The sequence below is a fragment of the Prenolepis imparis genome, unplaced genomic scaffold (genome assembly GCF_030444845.1).
Source record: "Prenolepis imparis isolate NDT839.2.m4 unplaced genomic scaffold, iyPreImpa1.0 SCAF_14, whole genome shotgun sequence".
In the NCBI taxonomy this organism is placed as follows: domain Eukaryota; kingdom Metazoa; phylum Arthropoda; class Insecta; order Hymenoptera; family Formicidae; genus Prenolepis; species Prenolepis imparis.
Window position 1 is genome coordinate 1,477,832 of NW_028141172.1, and position 23,296 is coordinate 1,501,127.

The window sequence follows — 23,296 nt, forward strand, 5'->3', positions numbered from 1 at the left end:
AAAAAATGTAGAGCATTACTTTCTGAACAAATCTAATAACATAAAGCGCAAGAGAATATTTGCAGACTTTTTTTACTTTATCACAAAGACAAGAAATTAAAGTTTAAAAGGATCAGACATTCGTAACAATTTAAACGATATGAAAAGATACGGAGAGTTAATTTGTAAAACTGTTTGTGCGCGAATGCGATTCTAAATGCAAATTACAATCATCCGTTTCCGAAACGGTCGACTGAATTTACCGTAAACGTAATTCAATGGGATGATCCAATTATCGGTTATCGCCTCTTAAAGATGAAAACGTAAGCTCGATGTCACATGCGGTTACCGGGATGCGCTGTAATAAATTTACGAGCAGCAACGCCAAAGGCCGGTATATATCGATACAGCGCATGGCCGAGCAGAGGGATGAAAGGGGGACGGGGATTATGCCGCTCGCGTGGTCCATGAATTAATGCGATTGCATCTCATCGAGGGCCGATTTTCTCGGGAAAACCGCGTCGGCGCATTTCCCCTTTCACGAGAGGAGAACGATTATTAGTTTCATCCGGCGAGGATCTACAGATAATGCGCAGGGTTTATCTATCTCTATTAACAGAGGGGAGAGTATCTTTACACACGGGATATCTTTAGAACGCTCCTCTTCTTTTTTTTTGTTCTACTTTTTATTTATTACATCTATCTTCGTTTTATTTTCCATTTTATTTATACCGGGAAAAAGCAGCGCGTGTCACTTCTTCGCGTTACTCCAGCGACGCGAGAATCCAAAAGATGAATAAAAAAAGAGAGAAATAAAAATCTAAAAATGTAAAAAAAACGTCAGTTCACAGTCTGTTGAAATAAAAAAAAAAAAGTTCGGAAAGGTTAAGATGGTGCAGATGTGAGAAAAGAGCATCTGAATGACATCGAAACGTCTTTTAAAAGTTTCGCGACATGACTCGCTCTTTCCTCCTCCTTTTTCTTCAGACTTTCTAGCCGAATTCGAGGTATCTACTCTCTCGCCACGAAACTTACGGAGCGGGTAATCATCCCCTTAAAGGGATCCGACGATCGATTAGGGCAATACGGAGATTCGTGCCAACCCCGACCCTCTCTCGGCGATTCCGGCATTCCTCTTTGTTTCGCGTTAACGACGAGCCTCTGACTCGATGACGTCCTGGCTCTCGGATGCATTCAGATCGCACCGGCACGTCCCGATGCCGATTACATTAGCTTCCGGCTCTCCTCGCATTCATACGGAAATGGTCGGCACCGATTACGTATGTCTCTCTCGTCGACTATATTTTCCTTCCGCGGGGGAGGCAATTCTCACCACGAAAGATATTTTCCGTCTCTTTCTCCTTTAGCGAGAAAAATATATATTTTACCGTCAAAAATATTTATTATTCGACAGTCAAATATTGAACTCTTTATACGGCACAAAGTATATAATGCATTTTTTCTTTATGACATTATGCAAGGGATTAACTTCAAATCGAACGTTTCCTTGCAGTTTCATATATACATATATTTTCGAATAAATATCCTCGGAATATTTCGCTTAAATAATATTATGTAAAGCTTCTATTGCGATACACGTTGTGATCAAACGTATCGGATCGCATATCGTTTTATTTATTTTTTTTTTATTTAACTCTACCTTTATCAGCATTTCAAACGGCCGACTCTTTGATACGGATAAAAAAAAATTGAAAAAGAGAGGGGAGACTCTGTACGAGATCTCCACTCTCGTTCGCGTGCTAATACGCGTGTAATATCGCGGAAATCGCGGATAAAACATTCGCCAAACGCGGCGTTGGGATGCTTTTCAGACTCGCACGACGAGGTTACTATAGCGACGGCATGATCTATTCGTGCGTGTTCGAATGTGCGCATGTCGCGCTTTCGACCAAGCGAGAGAACGAGCTGGCGGCTTCGTTTGTGTGGTCACGCCCTGTGAAATTAACCACCTTTGCCGCGTTTTTTCACGTCTGTGTGTCGAAAAAAAAAAAAAAAAACAGGCGTTAAAGTAAAATCCGTGTTCCAGGATTTGCGCCGCCGCGCCGCAAGTTTTCGATTCCTTTGTCCCTGTGTGATAGAGAGAACGCGCGTGTAAAACACACATGTGTCACGACATGTGCGAACTTTCGGACCCTCGTTGTTCGCAAATGCATCCGACACTGGTCATCCAGCGTCGGCGAAAAAAAAAACAAACAATAAACAGAGAATACAAACAACGACAGAATATCGCTGTCGAATTTTAAACCGCTTTTAAAACGAAAATTTAGGTAAAAATTTAAAAAAAATTCTATACATAGTATATATTTGCCCATAGATGATTGAATTTTTTCAAAATCTAATATTTGTAAAATTAAATCCTTCAATATATTACCTATAAAATCGTAATCTTGTTTGAAAAAATTTTAATCTAATTTTTTTTTAATTTGACGATAACGTACGAGAAACTTCCTAGTTTGAAGAACCCAAGATATCAGGGAAATCGGACCTGAAATTATCAAGTATTATATAGATAAGAAGTGCGGGATGAACTTGAACTTTTTTCATTAACGTCGCGCCGGGAAGTGACACATTTTTCTCAAATTCTTTTTATAATTCTCCAATAAAACACATTTATCCGAACCGGCGGAATCTTCGGTCTGCCCATGTGTGTTTTGATCCCTCGAACAAGCGTACGTCGATTTATAACATGAACGGTTATTTATAGTCGGTTATTTTGGATTTAGGTTGCCTTTAGCTGTCGGACATTCATTCGACGCACGTGCGCTCCACACCTTCAGGAGATAAAAATCACCTGTGATCGAAAATTGCTTTTTATTATGTATACTGCAACGTGCGATGCAAAATATTTCATCGATAAATAACAAATTTGCGAAAATCAGCGCGTCTAACGCGATGTTTTTTAAGCGAGACTCCAACGATATAATCATTTCTTCAGCGCAGAGTTTCTCAAGCAACGAGTTCCGGGCTTCGCGGCTTAATTACGAGAATTAATACTCCCGTCGTTAAACCCCAGTAAGAAGCGCCTTTCTTCGTAATTTCCGTGGTGACTAGACGGAAGTGCCTGACAGGATTTTCCCTTCTTTGTGGCAGGTTTCCGGCGATACATCTCGGGGGGAAATACGCTCTCACCCCGCTGCAGATTATAAAGCGATCATCTCTCCGCTTGATGCGAGGAGTCTTTTTGCAAGTAGGTCTGACAAGGAAAAATAAGACGAGAGAGGAAGTTGAAGAAGCGAACCCGCGGCGCGTTCGACGCGTCTGAAAAATTAATCCGCGATGGGAAAACGTCAAAGGGAAAAAAAGGATCGACAAAGGGAAGGGAAAGAAAGCAACCCCTCTTTGAGGAGGGAAATAATTATTCAACGTCTTCTTCCTCGCGCGCGCGTTTGATTGACAAGTCAAAGTTCCGCGTCCGGCGAGGAATCTGGATCTCGAAGAGATCCCGAGTGAAAGTTCGGACATGTAAAAGTTGTTTGGAAACTGACGAAACTCTCGCGACGAAACTTTTTCCAGAAATTGAAATAGCAAAGAAGATCGGGGTCCTCTTTGTCTTCCGTTCAAACGTTTAACGATGTAAAAAACACCGCATAGTTTCGAAAGTAGAAAGTGCAATAAAGATTAAAGTATCCAAGAGAGAAGCGTATCGCTTCTGAAATCTTAAATTTAAAAGAAACCAAGCGCGTTTGACATTAAAAAAAGTAAAAGACAGATTCCGCAGACTTTATAAGGGATCATCTCTTCCTCTCGCAAGAGTTACAATTTTAAAAAGATTCAAAAGGAATTAATCTTTGGAGAATATTAATCTTCGTTTTTTTTCAAGAATGGACTGTATCACGCGGACAGATATACCTTTTTGACATCAAAGCTCGGGGAATGCCGACAAACGACTCTCAAGGGTGAAAAATAATTATTCTCGCTCTCGGGACGACAGGCCAGCGCCGCTGAATGAAATTTCGACGCGAAATTACGTTTATCGGGAATTTCATTTGGATTCGCTGCGCGACCCGTGATTTGTTACAATTTGCGTGAACGAAGCGACAACGATTGCGCATTTCGGGGGGATTTGCGAATTGAGTGGATTCTAAAGTAAGAACAACAAACAGTGTTAAATCAATAAACGATCGGTATACGATTATCTCGATCCAAAGCTAAGGTACACAGATAATTTAAAATAAATAGCCCGTTGTGTGTGTAAAACCTCTCCTATCATATATTATCAAACTAAACATTCTTAAACAATATTTCAACGATATTCGTAAAGAATGTGACGGAAAATAGACGGCAATAGTCATGAATAAATGAGTGTTATCGCACTTAAAAATATAACAATTTCCAGATTATTTTAAGATTTATATACGTCGTGTTATTATAAAATATACATTTCTTTAAGAAAAAGTAGGGTCAGGAGGATTTAAAATAAAAATCTCGAAGTAAGGTTTAATTTAATTATTTGATATCGAATCAAGAAATTCATAAAGCGTTAATAAAATTTCTTAACTTTAAAAAAATATAACAAATTTAACTACATTCTATTATAAAGATTCGCTTTCGCGCGAAATATAAATACGCTGTTGCGTAGAGGGAAAACCCAGTGTTAATTCTGCCGCTGCCTTGAAATACCGTTTATTTTTTGCGACAGCACCCGCCGGTGCATTCTCAATTACTACTATCCGGAGAGGAAAGTCTGTGTTTGCGGTTTGGAGAGAGACGGAAGAAGGATGCGTCGCGCCAATGGCAACTTAAGAATCGGCTTTCTCGACGGATTTAGCCCTCGAGAAACTTATCGTCGCAGAAAAGCTCGATTACGGGAAGCTTAATCCTCGTGACAAGACGCGAACGCGAAGATAAACGTCGACCAAGTTTCCGAGAAATTTTCCACGGGAAATCTCTCTTCTTCGGATCATAAAGCACTCATTCCTAAATTATCGTTTCTTTTCTTCGACTTAGAAACTGCGCCAAATAATAAACGACGATGACTAGAGAGCTAAAAGAAAAATGCTTTGGAAAAATAGTCGGAGAATGTAATAATAATATGCAAAAAATCCTATACCTATATATATACATATATATATTGTTATTTATACGATTAAAATATTTAGAATTTTTTTATTTTTGGCTATTTTAATCTTCAGAAATTACAGTCTTTGAAATTTGTCGCTTCTGAAAAGCGATTTCCTAGAATTTCGTTTCTTTGAAAATTTGGATCTATCAAACTTTTTCTCTAAAGTTCTGAAACTATTTCCTAGAATTTTGTTTCTTTGAAAATTTTTATCTGTGAAATTTTTTTATAAAGTTTTAAAATTACATAACTATCGAATTTTAAATTTTCATAAAACTTCAAGGTTTTAAAGTCTTAAAGTTTTTCTGTGTTAATTAAATTAGCAACGAGATTGTGATTTATATTCCGAGATAAGGGTGAAAAATCTAGCTAGTCAGAATCTCGGTACAAATAAACCCTTAAAAAAAAGAAAAATAAAATAACAATAAAGCTGTCAAATTAATATGGCGCGATTTACATCGTACGTAAAGCCTATCGATAAACTCGATGGCAGTGGAGAAGGCGGCGGCAGAACGACATGGTGGATCCATTTGTTAATCCACCACGGTAAAAGCACTCTGACCCTTTTTATCTCGCGATACCGGGAGAGGAACCCTAATCCTTGCATAGCTCACGAAGCCCGTAACGTCCAGGCCATCCAGCCTGGAGGTCGCCGGCGAAAAAAGGAAGATGCATAAAAGCTACTATCGGGCATTAGGACTGGGTCGTAAACTCTTAATAGCGCGTCCTGAAAAAGAAAGAGTGGAGAAGTCAGGGGAAAAAAAATAAAAATAAAAATAAAACCGCCGCGTTAAACGATCAAACTGAAATTTGTGCCGCTTATCATTCCTTCATTTTTGCACTTTTATCTTTGTCGAAGCATATGCTCGATAATCACGCAAAGATGAGGGATGGGGTGACGCGCGACACAGGCTTCAGCTTCATTCAGCGTTGTTTAGTAGCAGATGACGAAATTGGAGTTAGAGGACGAGAGAGATTGTAATGCAAACTGAATGCATTTCAAGCTGGAAACGTTTAATTCCGCGCCGACAGTGTTTCCTTTTTCATTCCTTCAGTCGTAACGCGAGTCTCTTCGAGTTAACTCGCGACTTTTCTATTCCGTCCCGTCGGGGATTCCCCTGACGACCTGCTTTCGCCTTCGTTACGCAGTACCACTTTATAATGACATTATATTCTCGCGGCTGCATAATTGTTGGCTGCTTCCTCCGCTTTTGTCGAAGTCTCACGTCACCAAGGTCGTTTGGGGATTTCTGCGACGGCGTGACGGTACAATTTATCATTCCTCACCGCTGTCTGTCAACGCGATCGATCCCCCATTCGCATGCGAACAAGGGGAGGAGAATAATCCTGTTTATATTTATATAATTGCGAGCATTTGTTAACTGTCATCCACATGGATGTAAAAAGTTCTATTAACGTACGAATAGGAGAGATCATTGGGAGTCCCGATTGAAATAATGCATTATCTTCTCATTTATTTTCGATGAAATAAAAATTGATACATGTTGTACGTTACGCATCATTTAATTGGCGCTTCGGGGAAGGGAGTGATAATTGAAAACTCTTTTTCCCCGAGAGATAAAATTTCAATATCTTTTTTGATAAATCTAAAATAGATTTCGCATTTTTCTTTCAATTTTCGATATTTAATAATCAATCCTTTTAAAATTAAAATTCTGCTGCAACGAAATGCTTTAGAATTTCGATGAAGGGTACAATTCCGCGTTATTATTCTTAGTAGGTGGTTATTTTTGCGAAACTATACGTGCTTTGGTTAAATTCGTTAAGCAGCCGAATGCAACTGTAGAAAATTAATGAGTTAAACTGTTGTACGCGAGTTGAGAGAGCGAGTTTTCAGGCAAATATAATTCGATCGCTTCTGTGCATACAAATTTCCGTACGAACATAACGTCGCTGAGTCTCCCCGAGACTTTGCGACGTCGCGAAATTTCTCAGCCCTCATCGTCGAATTTGCAATTCGATGCGCGTGCACGAGCGAACAACCCACACATACATACACTCGACGGTTTTTAAACTGCCCCGGCACCCAAATAGCCGGATATATGGAAACTAACGTTTCTACATGTATCGCGTGTAATTTAATCGTACCATTTACCTGAATGTTACGAAGGTAACGATCAGAAAAGTCAAACAATCTCTAAAGAATTCATGAATTGAAAAATGTCGAAGATTCAATAAAAGGGGATGAAATATGGGGAATGCGAGGAGAGAGTGGAAAAAGCTCGGGATACAAGGGAAATTCACGCGCTTTCTCAACGTTATTCGGAATTTGAATACATATGGAATAAAGAGATGCAAGTAAGAATAAATTTCGAATTTTTATCCGCGCAAAACACTGACATTTCCTTTAAAATTCAACTAAAGGACGACGCTTTCCAGCCTGATCCTCTCGCATCACTACTCCAATTCTGGAATGGCTCTCAGAGAGAGAAGGGGACTGGGGGTGGGAATAGAAGCGATTGTCCTCGAGCTTGCAATATCGATATTGTTAATCCGTCGCTCCGCTCTTGGCACAGGATCAAGCGGAGAGGATTGCACGGGTCAACAATGGGATTTTCGCGGTCCCTAGGGAAATTCTCGCGGGAGATATATCCCCATTTGGAGCGGGAATAAATACAGAAGTTTCGCGTCGAGAGGAGACGAAGAGCGAAAAGACTCTCGCGAGCTTTCGGCCGAAAGCACCCTGGGGACGAGCTTTCTCGTTCGGAAAAGGATAGGCCGGGTCAAGGCGGCCCTCCTTTGCAATCGCGATTATCGAACCGAGACTCTCAATATCGTGAGGGGTAGGTATATAACGGAGGCGACTGCTCGCGACTTGTCGCCTTGAATATCCATTCTTGAATATTCGTTATATCCGGCGCATCAACCGAGTCGTTTTTAATCGATAAGTCGTCTGCGAAGGTCGCGAGGTCGCCGAGACATACCATTTAACGAAAAGTAAACTTCTCAGACACGGTATCGTATCAAGTATAATCGTATTATAAGAGGAAATATTTTTCTAAACTCTTCTACAAAACTTTCTCTCTTTATAATAAACTATATAAAGACTATTAAAAACTATGAGGGGGATGATGTTGCGCATTTTCCAATTTGCTTTTCTCGCTTGTCTCGAAATATGTATTTTGCCAAGTATCGAAGCTTAAAGGTATGATTTAATTGGTTTACATTAATTTTCCCGATAAATAAGAGCCACTCTTTTTTCTTTCTCTCTATATCGATCCTCGTTTGCATTCAGAGTTATTTTACGCAGTGCGGATGAAAATCGGTGGAATATTTGCGGAGAAATATACCCGTTGTGTTTAAATCTACTGCACGCTGCGTTTTCAAATTCCGCTTGCCGGACGGTTCATAAGTTTTAAAAATTATTGCGGGCGAACACCGGGGCGAATTTTAATAAAGTCGAATTCGCGCCGTGGGAATTCCCAGCAGACGATCCTCCTCGGGACCATACGTCCTTCGACACAATGTCGCAAAAAACGCTGTGGTAAATTGCAAGAGGTTTATTGACCGACGATCCCGATCGGTCCCGATGGACCGTAGTTATAATACTGAATAGTCGACTAATCCGACCATGTAAATCAATTCGACTCACTGCCCTAAATGAAGGGTCTAATAACGAGGATGGCAACCTACATGGTGATAAAATGGATACAAAAAAATTAGAGTTTAACCTTCAATATATATGGGAAAGGTCGACACAATTGATAAGCGGTCTTTTTCGTGGATCTCCTACTTTTATCTTGGATTTTTTTAAAAATAATTTTCTAATAACTATTTTTATCGATTGTCTGAGAAATGTTGACCGTAAAAAATTATTAAGAAAAATGTTTCCAGGTATCGCAACTCGAATTTTTTTTTAAATTTCTTAAAATATTTTTTCCAAATTTAGAGATTTTATATATTTGATGACAGGCTCAATAAAAAATATATGGAGCAAGAGATTTTCTCCGAATCTTTTGACTTGCACATCGATGCATCTTGAAGTTCTTCAAGTTCTACGGATCTCGTTGGTCAACCATTTCTAATAGATGTTTCATCGATTGTCGAGTCCTTGAACTTGCTAGCTTGAGGATATATCATTTAGATCCACGTGGCGAAGTTTGTCATACCAGGAAAAAGCTTATTCGTGATAACGTGCTTCCGACAGCATTGATTCTTCACAATGAGAAACCAAGGGATGGAACGTGAAAGGATAACGATGCGCGAAGGGGGATGGAAAGGGAGGGAGGATCAATCTACATGCTGCAAGGATTGTTCGGAGCGACTGTAAGGCAAATGTTGGTGTCGTGTATACATTTGCCGACATCTCTTGGAGGTCTTCATCTCACGTCGCGAGCATTCGAGCACGAAGCATTTCGGGTTTGAAAGGAGCAGAGACGACTGTCGGGTTTCCGAGGCTTTGCTTATGTGTATGTACGTGTCTCTACAGGATGTTTCACGGAAACGCTTCGCATATCGATGAAATATAAAAGAGAATCGTGCTTTAAAACAAAAATTCGTAAAAATTTAATCAGAGCATCTATCTTAGTTTTTAGATCAAATCTAAAGATATTAAAATTTACGATTTTTAGATTCCAACTTTATTTTTTATTAGTATTTTTTAAATATTTAGTTATATAATCTTCGCTTTTTTTAAATCTTATATAAAAGGGAAATCTCAATTCGGTATGAATACTTTAGCCAGCAGCGATACTCTGATTATTCAATCTCGCGGGGAAAAAGAAAACACATTCGCGGTAAGGAGAATAAATGATCGCGACGCATACCTTCGAAAAAAGAGAAATCAACCGGAATTTCTTTCGAGTGTAAAATCCCACCGGCGGTTTGCCCTTTTGGACGGTGCAATATTAACGCGGCTACATCGCTCTGCACTTTTCTCACGCGGTTTCAAGGGTTCTGATCGATGGCGAATGAATTAACGTTTCGCCGCGGAACGATTGCGACCGGCGTTAAATATTCAGCGAGCCGTCTGAGAGATCTTCTCGTTCCCGACTCGGACTCCGATATGGCCTCTGCCTTTATCATTTATCAGCGACTCTGTCGTAATTTATTCAGGGTGTCCCGGAAAGAGACCGCGATAAGCAAAACGTACAGATTGCGAGCGGCATTTATAGATATCTGAACATATTAGTAAAAAAAAAATCGAATATGTACACAAGGTCTTGTATAAAAATAGTTCTCTTTCCTCTAGAAAAATTCATCATTGCATGATGTTGCAACTGTGTCAATTTTGACTAATTATTCATAAATTATTTCGTAATAAACAAAATATAATTGTGCCTTTTATTATAAATTATAAATTATTATATTATCGTAAGCGTATATATTTTATAACTAATCGAAATCCCATCAATTTTACAGACAATTATATACAGACGAGTGGTGTAATAATCGCAAATTCAATATCGGTCAATGAACATTCAAACATTAACACGATAAAAGAAAAAAACTTAATGAGCGAAATGTAGATTCGCGAAATTGTCAAAGAATTCGACAAGTACATTTTGCTAAAACTACTTCATCAATCGAATTTCCGCTTCTAACGTTAAATGTAACGCGAATTCTTCAAATAATCTTTCATACGTCTTCTTGGTTGGCGATATTTTGTAAACAGAAGCCAAGGGAGTTTCTCCAAGATCGCACCCTCGGTATTTAACTTTTGAATTGCCGACGAGTTTACTCCCGCACGCGAGCGATCCGTTCGAGGCGAATTTACGAGAAAGCCTCGGGGAAAGTTTGACTCGCCTATTAGCGAGTCAAGTGTAAATTAATTGGACGTTCGATAGTATGAGTCGCGAACGCGCCGCAATCGCCGAGAAAATCTTGCGTTAATTATATCCAACAATTGGGGGGTAAATTGAATTGAAATCTTCTTCCATTGGAAAACGTTAATCAACATTCGCATTAAGGTCTCGTTGAATCAGATAAGAAATCAGAGGTTTGTCTGGCTTATAATTAATCGAATTGATGAGAAAGTTTGACGAAAACCTATGTGCATTAGAGAATATCAATAGTCATTTCAATCAGTAATTCTAATCCACGTGGTTTTTCTTGCTAGCTTGTGCAGCTGTACTATGAATAAAATATTTTCGGAAAGCAAACCGCTGTAGACACGATTCTCTTGACAAGAGTCACGGTTTTGTGACTGAGGCCACTTTAGACGATCTCGTGACAAATTTCTATTTTATGCGCCTTGTAATATGAAATACATTCGAGAGGGAGAAGAATCAGATATTGTATATATTAAAATTTAATATATATTTAATATACATCAAAATACACGAGGGGAGAGGGTGGAGTACATAAAACGAGAAATAAAAGATCCCAAGTGTTAGACTCTTCAGAGACAGCAAAGACTCACCTTGGTGTAAACGCCGGCGCTGGACAGCTCGTTCTCGATGACCATGACGATGATGCCGAACATGCCCATGACGAGGGCGTAGTCGCTGATGCGCTTGCGCTTCTCGAACAGGGCCTTCCGTCTGCCCAGCCGGTAGCCGACGTTGGGCTTGTGCTTGGATCCGGGCCCGATGCTGCCGCCGCCGGACTGGCCCTTCAGGGAGCCGCCGCCGCCCAGCATGCGCTCGTCCATGTAACGAGGATACTCGCTGTGGACGCCCACGAGGGCGATGCCGGCGTCCTCGCCGGCACCGGCGCCCCCGGCGCTACCGCATCCGGCGGCCACCCCGCCCGCTCCCCCCGCGCCACCCCCGCCGGCCACCCCGCCGCTGTTTTTCATCGCTCCCGGGATCGAGAGAGTCGACACTGGCTTCCGCAGCTGGAACAGCGAGAGTAAGCGCGATTAAGCCGAGAGGGAATGTGCGTGCGTTCGTACACGTGGCGCCTTAGCGGAGATTAATCTCTCGCACAACCCCTGCATATTCGTTAATTTATTCTCCTCCCTTTTTTTTTTTTTTTCGAGAAAGCGGCGCTAATTCATGCTTGCGACAAGACGTGCGTAAATAGCGTGTAGAATTACATACATATTTCCAGGGATTTTAAGGGTTGAAAATTGAAATGTTCGAGGAAGAGAGGGAAAGAAAAGTAGGGGTTTTTTCTTTCTACATTCTTTTTTTTCACCCTTTCTCCTCTCGCGAGTTTGACTCGCGCTAACTTCGAAATAAATGGCTGTAGCTCAGGACGATTCGTTTTAATAGCGGTCGCGTAGTTCTGATTTATCGGGTAAAACGTGGGCGGCCGCATAAAATCTTTCAGCCGAAGAAGGGCACGAGACGGTTCTCGATCGATGGAAATTATTCCATCTGGTCGGCGATACGTGTTAACGAGTGTCTCGAATATGCGCGAGGAATATTTATTCGCAAAAATGTAGCACTCTTTGTCTCTGAAAGCTCCTCGAATGAGATTTCTGTATAACAAAAAGCGCGCTCTCCTAATCACGTTAAGTTACTATTTTTTTTTCTTCCGGCTACATCGGGAATGAAGTATTGGAACGGTTGTTTTTTTTCTTTTTATCGCTTGTTGTTTTTTCCGCTCCGGGCGAGCTTTTAGATGACATAAAATAAGCATGAACTGCGAAGATTTCACTTCGATTTCACAAAGGAAAGGCCAAAGTAGCCCCTTTCTCTTCTCTCCTTAAAAAGAAGGAAAAAAAAACAAAAAGAGTGCAAAAAAGTTTATCTCTCCGACTTGGTGCTAACGCTAGCTACTTGATTACTTCGAAGAGAACATGTTCTAATGAAGAAGACTCAATACGTGTGTCTTCACTATACTTTTAATTAACTTTTCGTTACGTGACGGAAAACAGTGGCTAAGTCTTTGTATAAAAAAAATAAATAGCCATATATATATAATTTGTTTTAAAAAAAATAAAGCTCTAAATAAAATTGTTTATATATTAAAAACCATTATATGGAAAGAAATATTTTTAGTTGCAATAAAATAAATTTTGTATTCTAGAATTTTAGAGTATAAAGCTAGATTATGAACGTTAAAGATAAAAGGGTTATTTTAATGTTCGAAAATCAATCTGAGTAATCATCGCAAGATTCCAACTGCGCTATTGTAACGTATTACAAAGTGCCTAAAACAATACCTACACTTTACACGTAAAAAAAATAAAACGCCGCGATTATCTCGCTCGTAGTATTTGCTTGACTGATCTACCCCTGTCGCGTTTCCTCCCTTCTCAAATCCAGGATGCACGAAATCTGACAGCGAGAGCACCTGTCGTCTGCGTCTATGTATCCCTCCCGTCAGATTTCACTTCGGTACACACCGGGTATGCCGGCCGCGCTTTAATACGGAACGGAATACAGAATACGGGGCGCATGCACCTGTCTCTGACAGTGTGTATGGGGGTTGCACGTACGAGACGCGATTCCATGTGCGGCGGCCTATCGATCCCCCGCTATATTTTCCGAACGCGTTGTCTCTTCTATACCCTCGAGAGTGCGCGTCTTCGAGCCGAGACGAGAGTTAGAGCGTGGGTCTGCGTGACTGAGTTTCGCTCAACGAGCTATGGTGCTAGAAAGAGAGTACGCGTCCTTTTTTTCTTCTCTTGCTCCATTTGCGTCATCGTGAGATTTTTTTTTTTTTTTTCGTTAACAGAGAGCGAATAAAAGCGCAATCACGGAGTATTTAAGAGTGTGACAATCTTTTCCAAAATACACATTCTCTCTGTTTCCTCGCGTTCGAATCGAGTGAAACATTAAAGCTCTCTCTCGCGAGGAGGTGTCTTCCGGAGGGCTTCTGCATAATTTATTCCCGTGCTTCGCTGCCCCGCGACATTAGTTAACTGCGGATAATCAACAGGAAGGGAGACTCTCTCTGATGAGATACCCGCTGGAATGCACCGGCAGGGAGATTTCGCGCAGCATGACCTCATGACCTTTCTCACCAGCCAGGGGGGGAGGGAGGGGGTTAAGGGAGGAAGACTGTGTTACTAGGGGAGGACAGGGAAAGGGGGATACGGGGATGGAATGGTAGTCATGGAGACCGTCCCGAGAGGCTTCCTTAATTCAAGGCTTGATTGGCTCGGGCAATCTTAAAACTTGTATATGCTCGGCAAAGTTCTCTCTTTCTCGCCTGTACTTCGCGATTACTCGCGACCGCGATAAAGAGGCGCGCGGATTGCCGGCGATGTTTCCGACGTTTTTCATCCCTTCCGACTCCGTATCGATCCTTGAGGTTCAATTATTCCTAACTGATGGAGAGCATATGCCTTAGTTACGAATTAACAGTTACGCAATGGGGTATTAAGTCAATTAGGGGCGCATCAAAGATGAATTGCTATTTGGATTTGTATTAAATATACAAATGTAAGAGGCAAGTTGAATTATGACACAGTAAAGATGATAAATTAATAGATATATATATAACATTAATAATATATAAATAATTATATATAAAATTAATAGATATATATAACAAAAAACTCTTAGAGTAATCTTGTTGACACTAAAATCTGTCATATATATAATTTTCTTTTTTCTTGTCTCTTTCATTATTTATAGACAATGTTGTAATCTATCCTGTGATCTTGAAAGAGATGATATTCTTGCGACACGAACCTTCTCTTCATCGAATCGAATCGTATTAATTTCCTTCCTGGAAGCCTTCCATCTGTCCCCCTTTTTTTCTTCGTCACCCCCGCCCATCGACGTCTAATAAAGTCAACTTTTCCTCTCGCGAAGCCCGCAATCTTTCCGGCGACTTGCGGCTTTCTTTCGCGCGAGAAGAGCGATAAAACTGTCGGCCGTCGTGAAGAAACGAAGAAAAGGGAAAAGAAGAGGCGAGAGGAGAAAAGATGGGAGGAATATGATCTTCGCTTTCGCGCGCGTATTTGTGAAGCATTCGATACCTCGCACTCGGATTTCACACTCGGCTCGGTACATTGTCGCCGGTATTATAGTTTGTGAGCCGGCAAGAAAGCAGTATTGCACAGAGAATCACGAGAGAGAGAGAGAGAGAGAGAGAGAGGTGAATCTAGTATACAAGATGAGTAGAGGGAGGAAGGAGGGAAGGGAGGTGCTAGTATTTGCGGCTCAGTTGTCACACATGCGCCACACGGATTAGTATTAAATCTGACGTCTCCTTCTCTCGAATTTCAAATACTCGTCTCCTGCAAGCTGCACGATTCTGGCATACATTTTCTCTAGCGGGTGAAATCTATTCGCGAAAAACTTGGATTTGTCCTTTCCACGACGAATTTCTCGATTTTAACCCTCCGTCAGCAATCTGGGTCTTTTAAGACACAAGCAAGTTTCCATTTTTTCCAAATTGCTGTTCAAATTTCGCTCTGCATAAACAATTGGGTTTAATATTTGGCTTTAAAATCGATTGGATATTGTAATAGAGATATTAACAAATGATCCAGAATTTTTGGGGATTTTTTGAAGTCTAGAACATAAAAATAATAGGGGGTAAACTTAAAAGCCTCATATTGCTGACGAAAGTCTAATTCAGAGTTGATATAAATAATCTCGGAAAATTACGAAAAGTATATTAAATAAAAAAAAATCGAATTCTCTTTTCTCCCTTAATAAATAAAAATTCTACGCCAAGAAGATTAGCCGAAGTTGGCAATCGGATTTCCGAATGGTTCGATCGCCGCGGTTCGATCGTCCGGCACTTTGAATTTCCGCGACGCGAAATACTGGCGGAGCTATATACTCTGTCTTGGCAATAATTCACGACGATAAACGGCCGTCGTTAAACACAGCTTTCGCTCGCCGGGTAGATACGACGGATAGATGCATAGAGTCGACTCGGAACGAATCACAATAATTGTCGGAGCAGCTTTCCGACTAGCTGGAGCGGTTCTCGCTCTAGTTTTCGGCGATTATATCACACACATTCTCTGTCCATGTTCGCGAGCATAATCTCTCTAATGGAACCACGAGATAACGGTTTCAGGGGGCGAGGGGAAAAGGGAGAGTGGTGAATCGGTGCTTCCATGCGGGGAGTCTCCCCTATAATATAACCGGTGCGACCAATAATTCGACAGATATTATCACGAGTTTATAGCATTATCTCTGCTCTTGTTGGACAAGCTTCATTCGCCCGTTTTCGTCGAGCGTTTATAAATCGATAAGATCAAATCGTCGATGCGCGATACACAGTTTCCCAGTTTCTTTTTTTCGAGCTTCCACCGATTGTCATACACTGTCGTGTTTTCCCACAAAATAACCCGAGCCTCGTATAATTCCTCTCGTCACCGGTCCATATCAATATTGACGAAATCAAACCCGCGGTCGTTTCTGTTTTTCCCCATCTTGCTTTCTCCCCCCCAGAAATTGTGCCACGCTATTATCAACGAAAAATGGGAACGTTGCCAAGAGAATATGCCATATTAATGTTTGCTCCAACTTCACCGGAGAGAATACGTATCTTTTTTAATAAAATGCAATTATTTTCAGACCTTTCTCCTGTTTTTTTTTAGAATCTCTGTCGTTTACAATCATTTGAATGCTTTAATATTTCAAATAAAAATTCAATCATTCAAAGATAACAAGCAGGATAAATTTCCTACGGTTCGATAACTCGACCGATAGAAAGATATACATCAAGACGAAGCGGAATTTTTGCAAGACGAGAGGCATCGATTTTTACCTTCGCGCACGCTTGTTAGCGAATCGGGATTATATACCTTTCTCATATCATACCTGTCGATATACGAGTCGATTGTCAATACGCGGTGATGATATAAAACATCGGCGATGAGGTCGCCGTTAACCGATAATCCCGGTCTCGTATTAATCCAGGACTTTGGCGAGAGAGATTTTCGTCGACGACTCGCGACTATAATATTAACTGAATCTGAGAGGGGGAGGGAGGGAATTATTATTCCCCGGCACTTCTCGCGTTTCGGAAATTCGGAGAGGAAATAGTCACGCGGATTAGTAGACGCGATGCGGATTTAACGAAGATATTACGACGAACTGGCTCTTATTATTAATTTTGCCCATCCATGCACGGAGAAAAGCTCGGAAATTTTGTCAGCGTTGTAACTCGTGACGATGAAAACTTATATAAATCGTTCCGCGAAATTAATTGCCAGGAGACGAAGTTAAACATTAATCATTAACGACCTTCTGTGTGTATAGCGATAAATTGAAAACTGCAAAACTCATTGTCGGCGCCAGATTTTTTTGTTCACTCTTTTTCTCACTTTAATTTTAATTTTATTGTAATTGTGTTGGAATATTTGCACGAATGAACAAAAATTTTTAATATTTTTCTCAAATGTGCATATTTAATTTGAAAATAATTACTCTAATTACCATATTTACGCACCAAAAGCGAGTGTTTATTAACAAAAAAATGTCCATTAAGAAACAGTACATATATCATGGCCAACGTGAATAAATTCTTTAGTCAGCTGTCGCGATATAATTTATGAGCGCGAGACGGTTTAACAATTTAACGAAATTTGCGTAAATAAAGACGTAATAAATGGCACCATCGAAGCGAATTATTTTCCAACCGATCATCCGAAATTGAGTGCTTACAGCCTCTCCCAGAGTCGATACCAATCTCTCGCGTGCAGCAGAAATGACGGAAGGGTAGATAACGCGGATTGGAAACTACGAACAATCTATTTACTACCGAGCGTTTTACGTAACAAAGTTTACAAGAAGGCGGTACTCCACGAAATTGCCGACATTAGGTGGACGCGATATAAAGTATACATGTATACATATACGTATCTTGTCCGCGAGCCTCTCCTTACGTGAGAGAATCATTTCCTGGCTAGCCTGGCGAAGCCACTAGAGAATTACGCCGCCTTAGAAAGGGATGAATCGGGAGAAAATGTAAAGACAGCAGCAGCCGAGCCTCTCTCCCCTATATAAATCCACAGTTTATATTTTTCCCCGACCATTTTCCAGTCACGTCACCGATATCGCATCGTTGTTTTTACGTTTGCGGATTATTCTCCATCTTGGATTGGATTGTCCTTCGGATTATTACGTTTCCGCGCTCTCCGTAAGATCTAGACGTTATTGACTACGGAGCCTCCCTCTGAAAAGGGCAGGAGAGAAACTTGGAAAAATAATTACAAGCACGTTGCGACAACAAAATCTCCGCAAAATATCAGGGGACTCTTTGTCCAGAAACAGACAGACAGAGAAGAAAAGAAATTCTCCCATTGCACAATCCCGGTTCGCGCGTGGAAAATTCAGAAAACATTGCGGGCATCTCGAATTCATTGGAGTATTAAGGTTTAAAGTCCTCGTTGAATTTAAAAATTCACACAAGATTCTTTGTCCCTCCCAATGTAATTTCGAATCTTTATATTGATTAGATCTCTAATTTTTTCTTGTTCTTCTCTCTTTTCTCAACGTCGTTAAATTTTCGGATCCAACGACGCCTCTTGGGGTCTTCGAGGGTCTTCTCAATCACGACAACTTCCGTGTTATACTTCCGCATTTCCGCGAACGTGTGTCCCGATCTAGTCGGGGAATTAAGGGAAAATATATTCGTTCGCGCTCGAATGGGAAAAATAAAAGCAGAAACAATTTTCAACCGAGAGCTCTCCTCCGCCAGCTATTGCATTCCCGTTGGTAACGCATTCTCTCTCGCGTTGTTTCCTGCTCTCATTCTCCCCTTCTTCTTCTCTCTATTTTTTTATTTTTACGTCGATTTCGCGGATACGTAATCGACGATGAAATGGTCGACGGCAAAAACGCGGGAGCTGGAAAGTTGTACATTTTATATTGAGACGTGTAAAAGCTCTCTGTATTCGACGCATATATATGTATCTGCGTATTTTCATTAGTAATTTCGTAAGCCGAAAGAGACTATATATTGCGACTGAAGAAAGCGGGGAAAAAAAGCCCCGAGCGAAAACCTTTCACGTTCGTATCGCGTGAGAAAAATCATTTACTTTTAAATCTTTGTGAAAAAAGAAAGAGGAAGGCATTTAAATCCGTTTTCCGTTCATAGTTTGACGATTCGAGATTTAAAGCGGTCGCTTAAAGAACGGCATAAGAATAATGAAGAAATAAGGGACGACAACAATCGAATATAAATGTCGCGGTATCGACGAAAGCATTCTCGACGAAGAGCTCGTGTCGTCCAATGGTAAGCGCAAGTAATGCCGGCGATCAATCGTCCGTAGGTCGCATTGTTAAATTTTTAATCTCGTTTATCCCGAGTCAAGGGCAAACAGAGAGAGAAAGAGAGAGGGAGAAAGAATGAGAGCTGGAAAGACGGATAGACAAAGAGACGGAGACTCTTCAAATATCTACAGTGTCGTATAAAATCATGAGCAGTCGCGAATTTCTCTTTAATAAGAAAAGGAAACCGTTACTATTTTAAGAAATCACGATATCAAGCAAACAGATTGTTGCTGCTTTAATAAAAATTGCGTTTTATTTTAAACTCTCTCTCAATATATTAAGTAAAATTTCAAATTTATCATTTGTAAAATATAATTTTCAATATTCTGATCATGTTTGAGCGTAGAATTGCTTCTCTTTTAAACAAATGAGCTTTGGATATGAAACCTGCACGCATGGGACAGTAAATATCATTTTTCGTAAAATACTAATATTTGCTATGTTAATATTAAATAAAATTTTAAATTTATAATGTATGAAATATATAATTCTCAATATTCTGCTTCTAATATTATGGGACGGTAAATATTATTTTCGTAAAATATTATTGCGAAAATATTATACACAACAATCAGCTAATGTGCATAATTTGATAGAGCGATCGGACGACAGAAAGAACGGTCGGCATCTCGATCGTAAAGTTTCTTAAAGAGAGAGATGAAATCACGAAAAGAATAATGTAAGAAGGTGGCGGGACAGTCTCTTAATTACGTTTGCCTGAAGCGACAAGCAGCGTGCACAGAAGTGAGTATATATAAGCACTTTTAATAGAAAACTCACGTAACTCACTTTGGCGTAGATAGTTATATCTTTCAACCAGGACTTCGCTTTGCAGAATCGCAGAATGCTTTTTGGAGCATCGCCATGTCGAAGAATTTAATTAACTCACGATGGACGAAATTTTCATTGAGAATATGTAATTTTCTATTCACATAAATTATCTCGCCCCTCTCTCTTTTTCTTTTTGAGAATGCGCGTCAAATTTACTCGATTCGAACTAAATCAATGATGGAATGTAAGGTCAATTTCTGATTTCTACCAAAATCACCGAATATTGCTATTTCGAAGTATATTTAGATTATATTTATATATATTCATTATGATTTAGAACTGACACTTTGATATCTGTTTGACAAGTGAAAGATTAAATATAAAGATAAAAAATATATAACAAACTCTTTACTAAATTTTATATTAAATTAATTAATAAAAATTCAGCCTTGAGTTTTTTTATTAATAATTATGAAGCTAATAAATGTTGAAACATGTATGGTGCCCACTGGCGGATCCTGGGGAGGGGGGGTTAAACCCCCCCTTGCAAATTAAAAGAAACAGTTTTCCTGAATTTGTTTAAAAAATATTATTAAAGAAAAACAAACATTAAAGAGCTATCGACGTCAGGATCCGCTAGTGTATATATATAAATATAAGATACACTGTAAATTATACTCATTACGCATTCAAGGAATTAAGTACAGATTAAGTCAGACATAGGACGAAATGATGAGATAATTTCATTGCACGAAAATAATTAGGTGAAATTCTTTATATCTATATAATATATATATATATTATATAGATACAAAGAATTTCGCCTAATTATTTTCGTACCACAAAATTATCTCATCATTTCGTCCTATGTCTGACTTAATCTATACTTAATTCCTTGAATGCGTAATGAGTATAATTTACAGTGTATCTTATACATACATATTGTATATATATTATATAGATATAAAGAATTTCGCCTAATTATTTTCGTGCAACGAAATTATCTCATCATTTCGTCCTATGTCTGACTTAATCTATACTTAACTCCTTGAATGCGTAATGAGTATAATTTACAGTGTATCTTATACATACATATTGTATATATTATATAGATATAAAGAATTTCGCCTAATCATTTTCGTGCAACGAAATTATCTCATCATTTCGTCCTATGTCTGACTTAATCTACACTTAACTCCTTGAATGCGTAATGAGTATAATTTCCAGTGTATCTTATACATACATATTGTATATATTATATAGATATAAAGAATTTCGCCTAATTATTTTCGTGCAACGAAATTATCATCATTTCGTCCTATGTCTGACTTAATCTACACTTAACTCCTTGAATGCGTAATGAGTATAATTTCCAGTGTATCTCATACATACATATTGTATATATTATATAGATATAAAGAATTTCGCCTAATTATTTTCGTGCAACGAAATTATCATCATTTCGTCCTATGTCTGACTTAATCTACACTTAACTCCTTGAATGCGTAATGAGTAAAATTTACAGTATATCTCATACATACATATTATATATATATGTATATAAAGAATTTCGCCTAATTATTTTCGTGCATAAAATTATCTCATCATTTCATCCTATGTCTGACTTAATCTACACTTAACTCCTTGAATGCGTAATGAGTATAATTTACAGTGTATCTTATACTTTTATATATATATAAATAATATATATATAAAAAATATATACAGTGTATCTTATACTTTTATATATATATAAATTATATATATATAAAAGTATAAGATACACTGGAAATTATACTCATTACGCATTCAAGGAGTTAAGTATAGATTAAGTCAGACATAGGATGAAATGATGAGATAATTTTATGCACGAAAATAATTAGGCGAAATTCTTTATATACATATATATATATAATATGTATGTATGAGATACACTGTAAATTATACTCATTACGCATTCAAGGAGTTAAGTGTAGATTAAGTCAGACATAGGACGAAATGATGATAATTTCGTTGCACGAAAATAATTAGGCGAAATTCTTTATATCTATATAATATATACAATATGTATGTATGAGATACACTGGAAATTATACTCATTACGCATTCAAGGAGTTAAGTGTAGATTAAGTCAGACATAGGACGAAATGATGATAATTTCGTTGCACGAAAATAATTAGGCGAAATTCTTTATATCTATATAATATATACAATATGTATGTATAAGATACACTGGAAATTATACTCATTACGCATTCGAGGAGTTAAGTATAGATTAAGTCAGACATAGAACGAAATAATAAAATAATTTCGTTGCATGAAAATAATTAGGCGAGAAATTCTTTATATCTATATATATATATATATATATATATATATATATATACACACACTGGCGGATCCTGGAGAAGGGGGGGGTTAACTCCCCCCCCCCCCTACAAATTAAAAGAAAGTTTTGCTAAATTTGTTTAAAAAATATAAATAAAGAAAAACAAACATTAAAGAGCTATCGACGTCGTTGATCCTGGAATAAAAGCTAATCATGAAACCCCAAAAATATGAAATAAAATAATTTTGCAAAGCCCCCCCCCCCCCCATTATCGATGTAAGGATCCGCTGATGCCTAATGTATATTAAATGATGATTCAATTTTTTAAATTTACATAGACCATTTTCATTTAGCTTGCAGTAACATGACTTGCGTTATATATGTAATGCTGAAAGAGAACTTCATTCGAGGATCTTTTCGAGCGTCGCTCGGAGAAATAAATATAAATCTAGGATTCTCCAAGATTTCTAAGGACCTATACATTTTCTAATCTCTATTCAGTTTCGTAGCTCTTGAAATTCATATTGTTGAATTACTCGCGTGGTTAAAATTAAATTAGATGGTTGAAATATAAAACAAAGAAATTAATTATAACATTTCTTGAAAATTTCTTTCAAAGCTTTCAAAGCTTCAAAATAGGAAAAAATCACAGCTTTGTAAAACAAACTAAACGAACTGGTTCGTTACAAATATTTGTATGGTATTTCATTAAAAATTTTAAAGATAATTATTATGACCGAAAATAATCAAAAATGTAAAAGAAATAATTATTGTTAAATGCAAAAAAGAAAGATGATCAAGATATTTTATGCCAAAATACAAATGTAAATGAAATCGTAAGAACAGAAAACAAATTTATTGTAATTTAATGTAATTTGATTTAATAATTTAATGTCAATAAATAATCATCAATAATGTTATAATGATAATGTAAACTCTAATCATAATAAAAAAGTCTCTACGATATTTTATTTTCACGTCGATTTTAACAGAATCGATATTTATAATTCTTTTCTCGCTTCAATACCTACTAGG

The 23,296-nt window shown here is 38.5% G+C and overlaps 1 protein-coding gene across 4 annotated transcripts in view; it reads right to left on the bottom strand.

The window, feature by feature from the left end:
* Sk (small conductance calcium-activated potassium channel) overlaps positions 1-23,296 on the bottom strand; it is a 132,139-nt gene that overhangs the window by 23,925 nt on the left and 84,918 nt on the right. For all 4 annotated transcript variants that reach the window (XM_083054739.1, XM_083054737.1, XM_083054738.1 and 1 more), the window contains one exon: positions 11,442-11,858. In XM_083054739.1, coding sequence (XP_082910865.1) covers positions 11,442-11,858 — 417 coding nt within the window. The remainder of the gene's footprint in view (positions 1-11,441; positions 11,859-23,296) is intronic.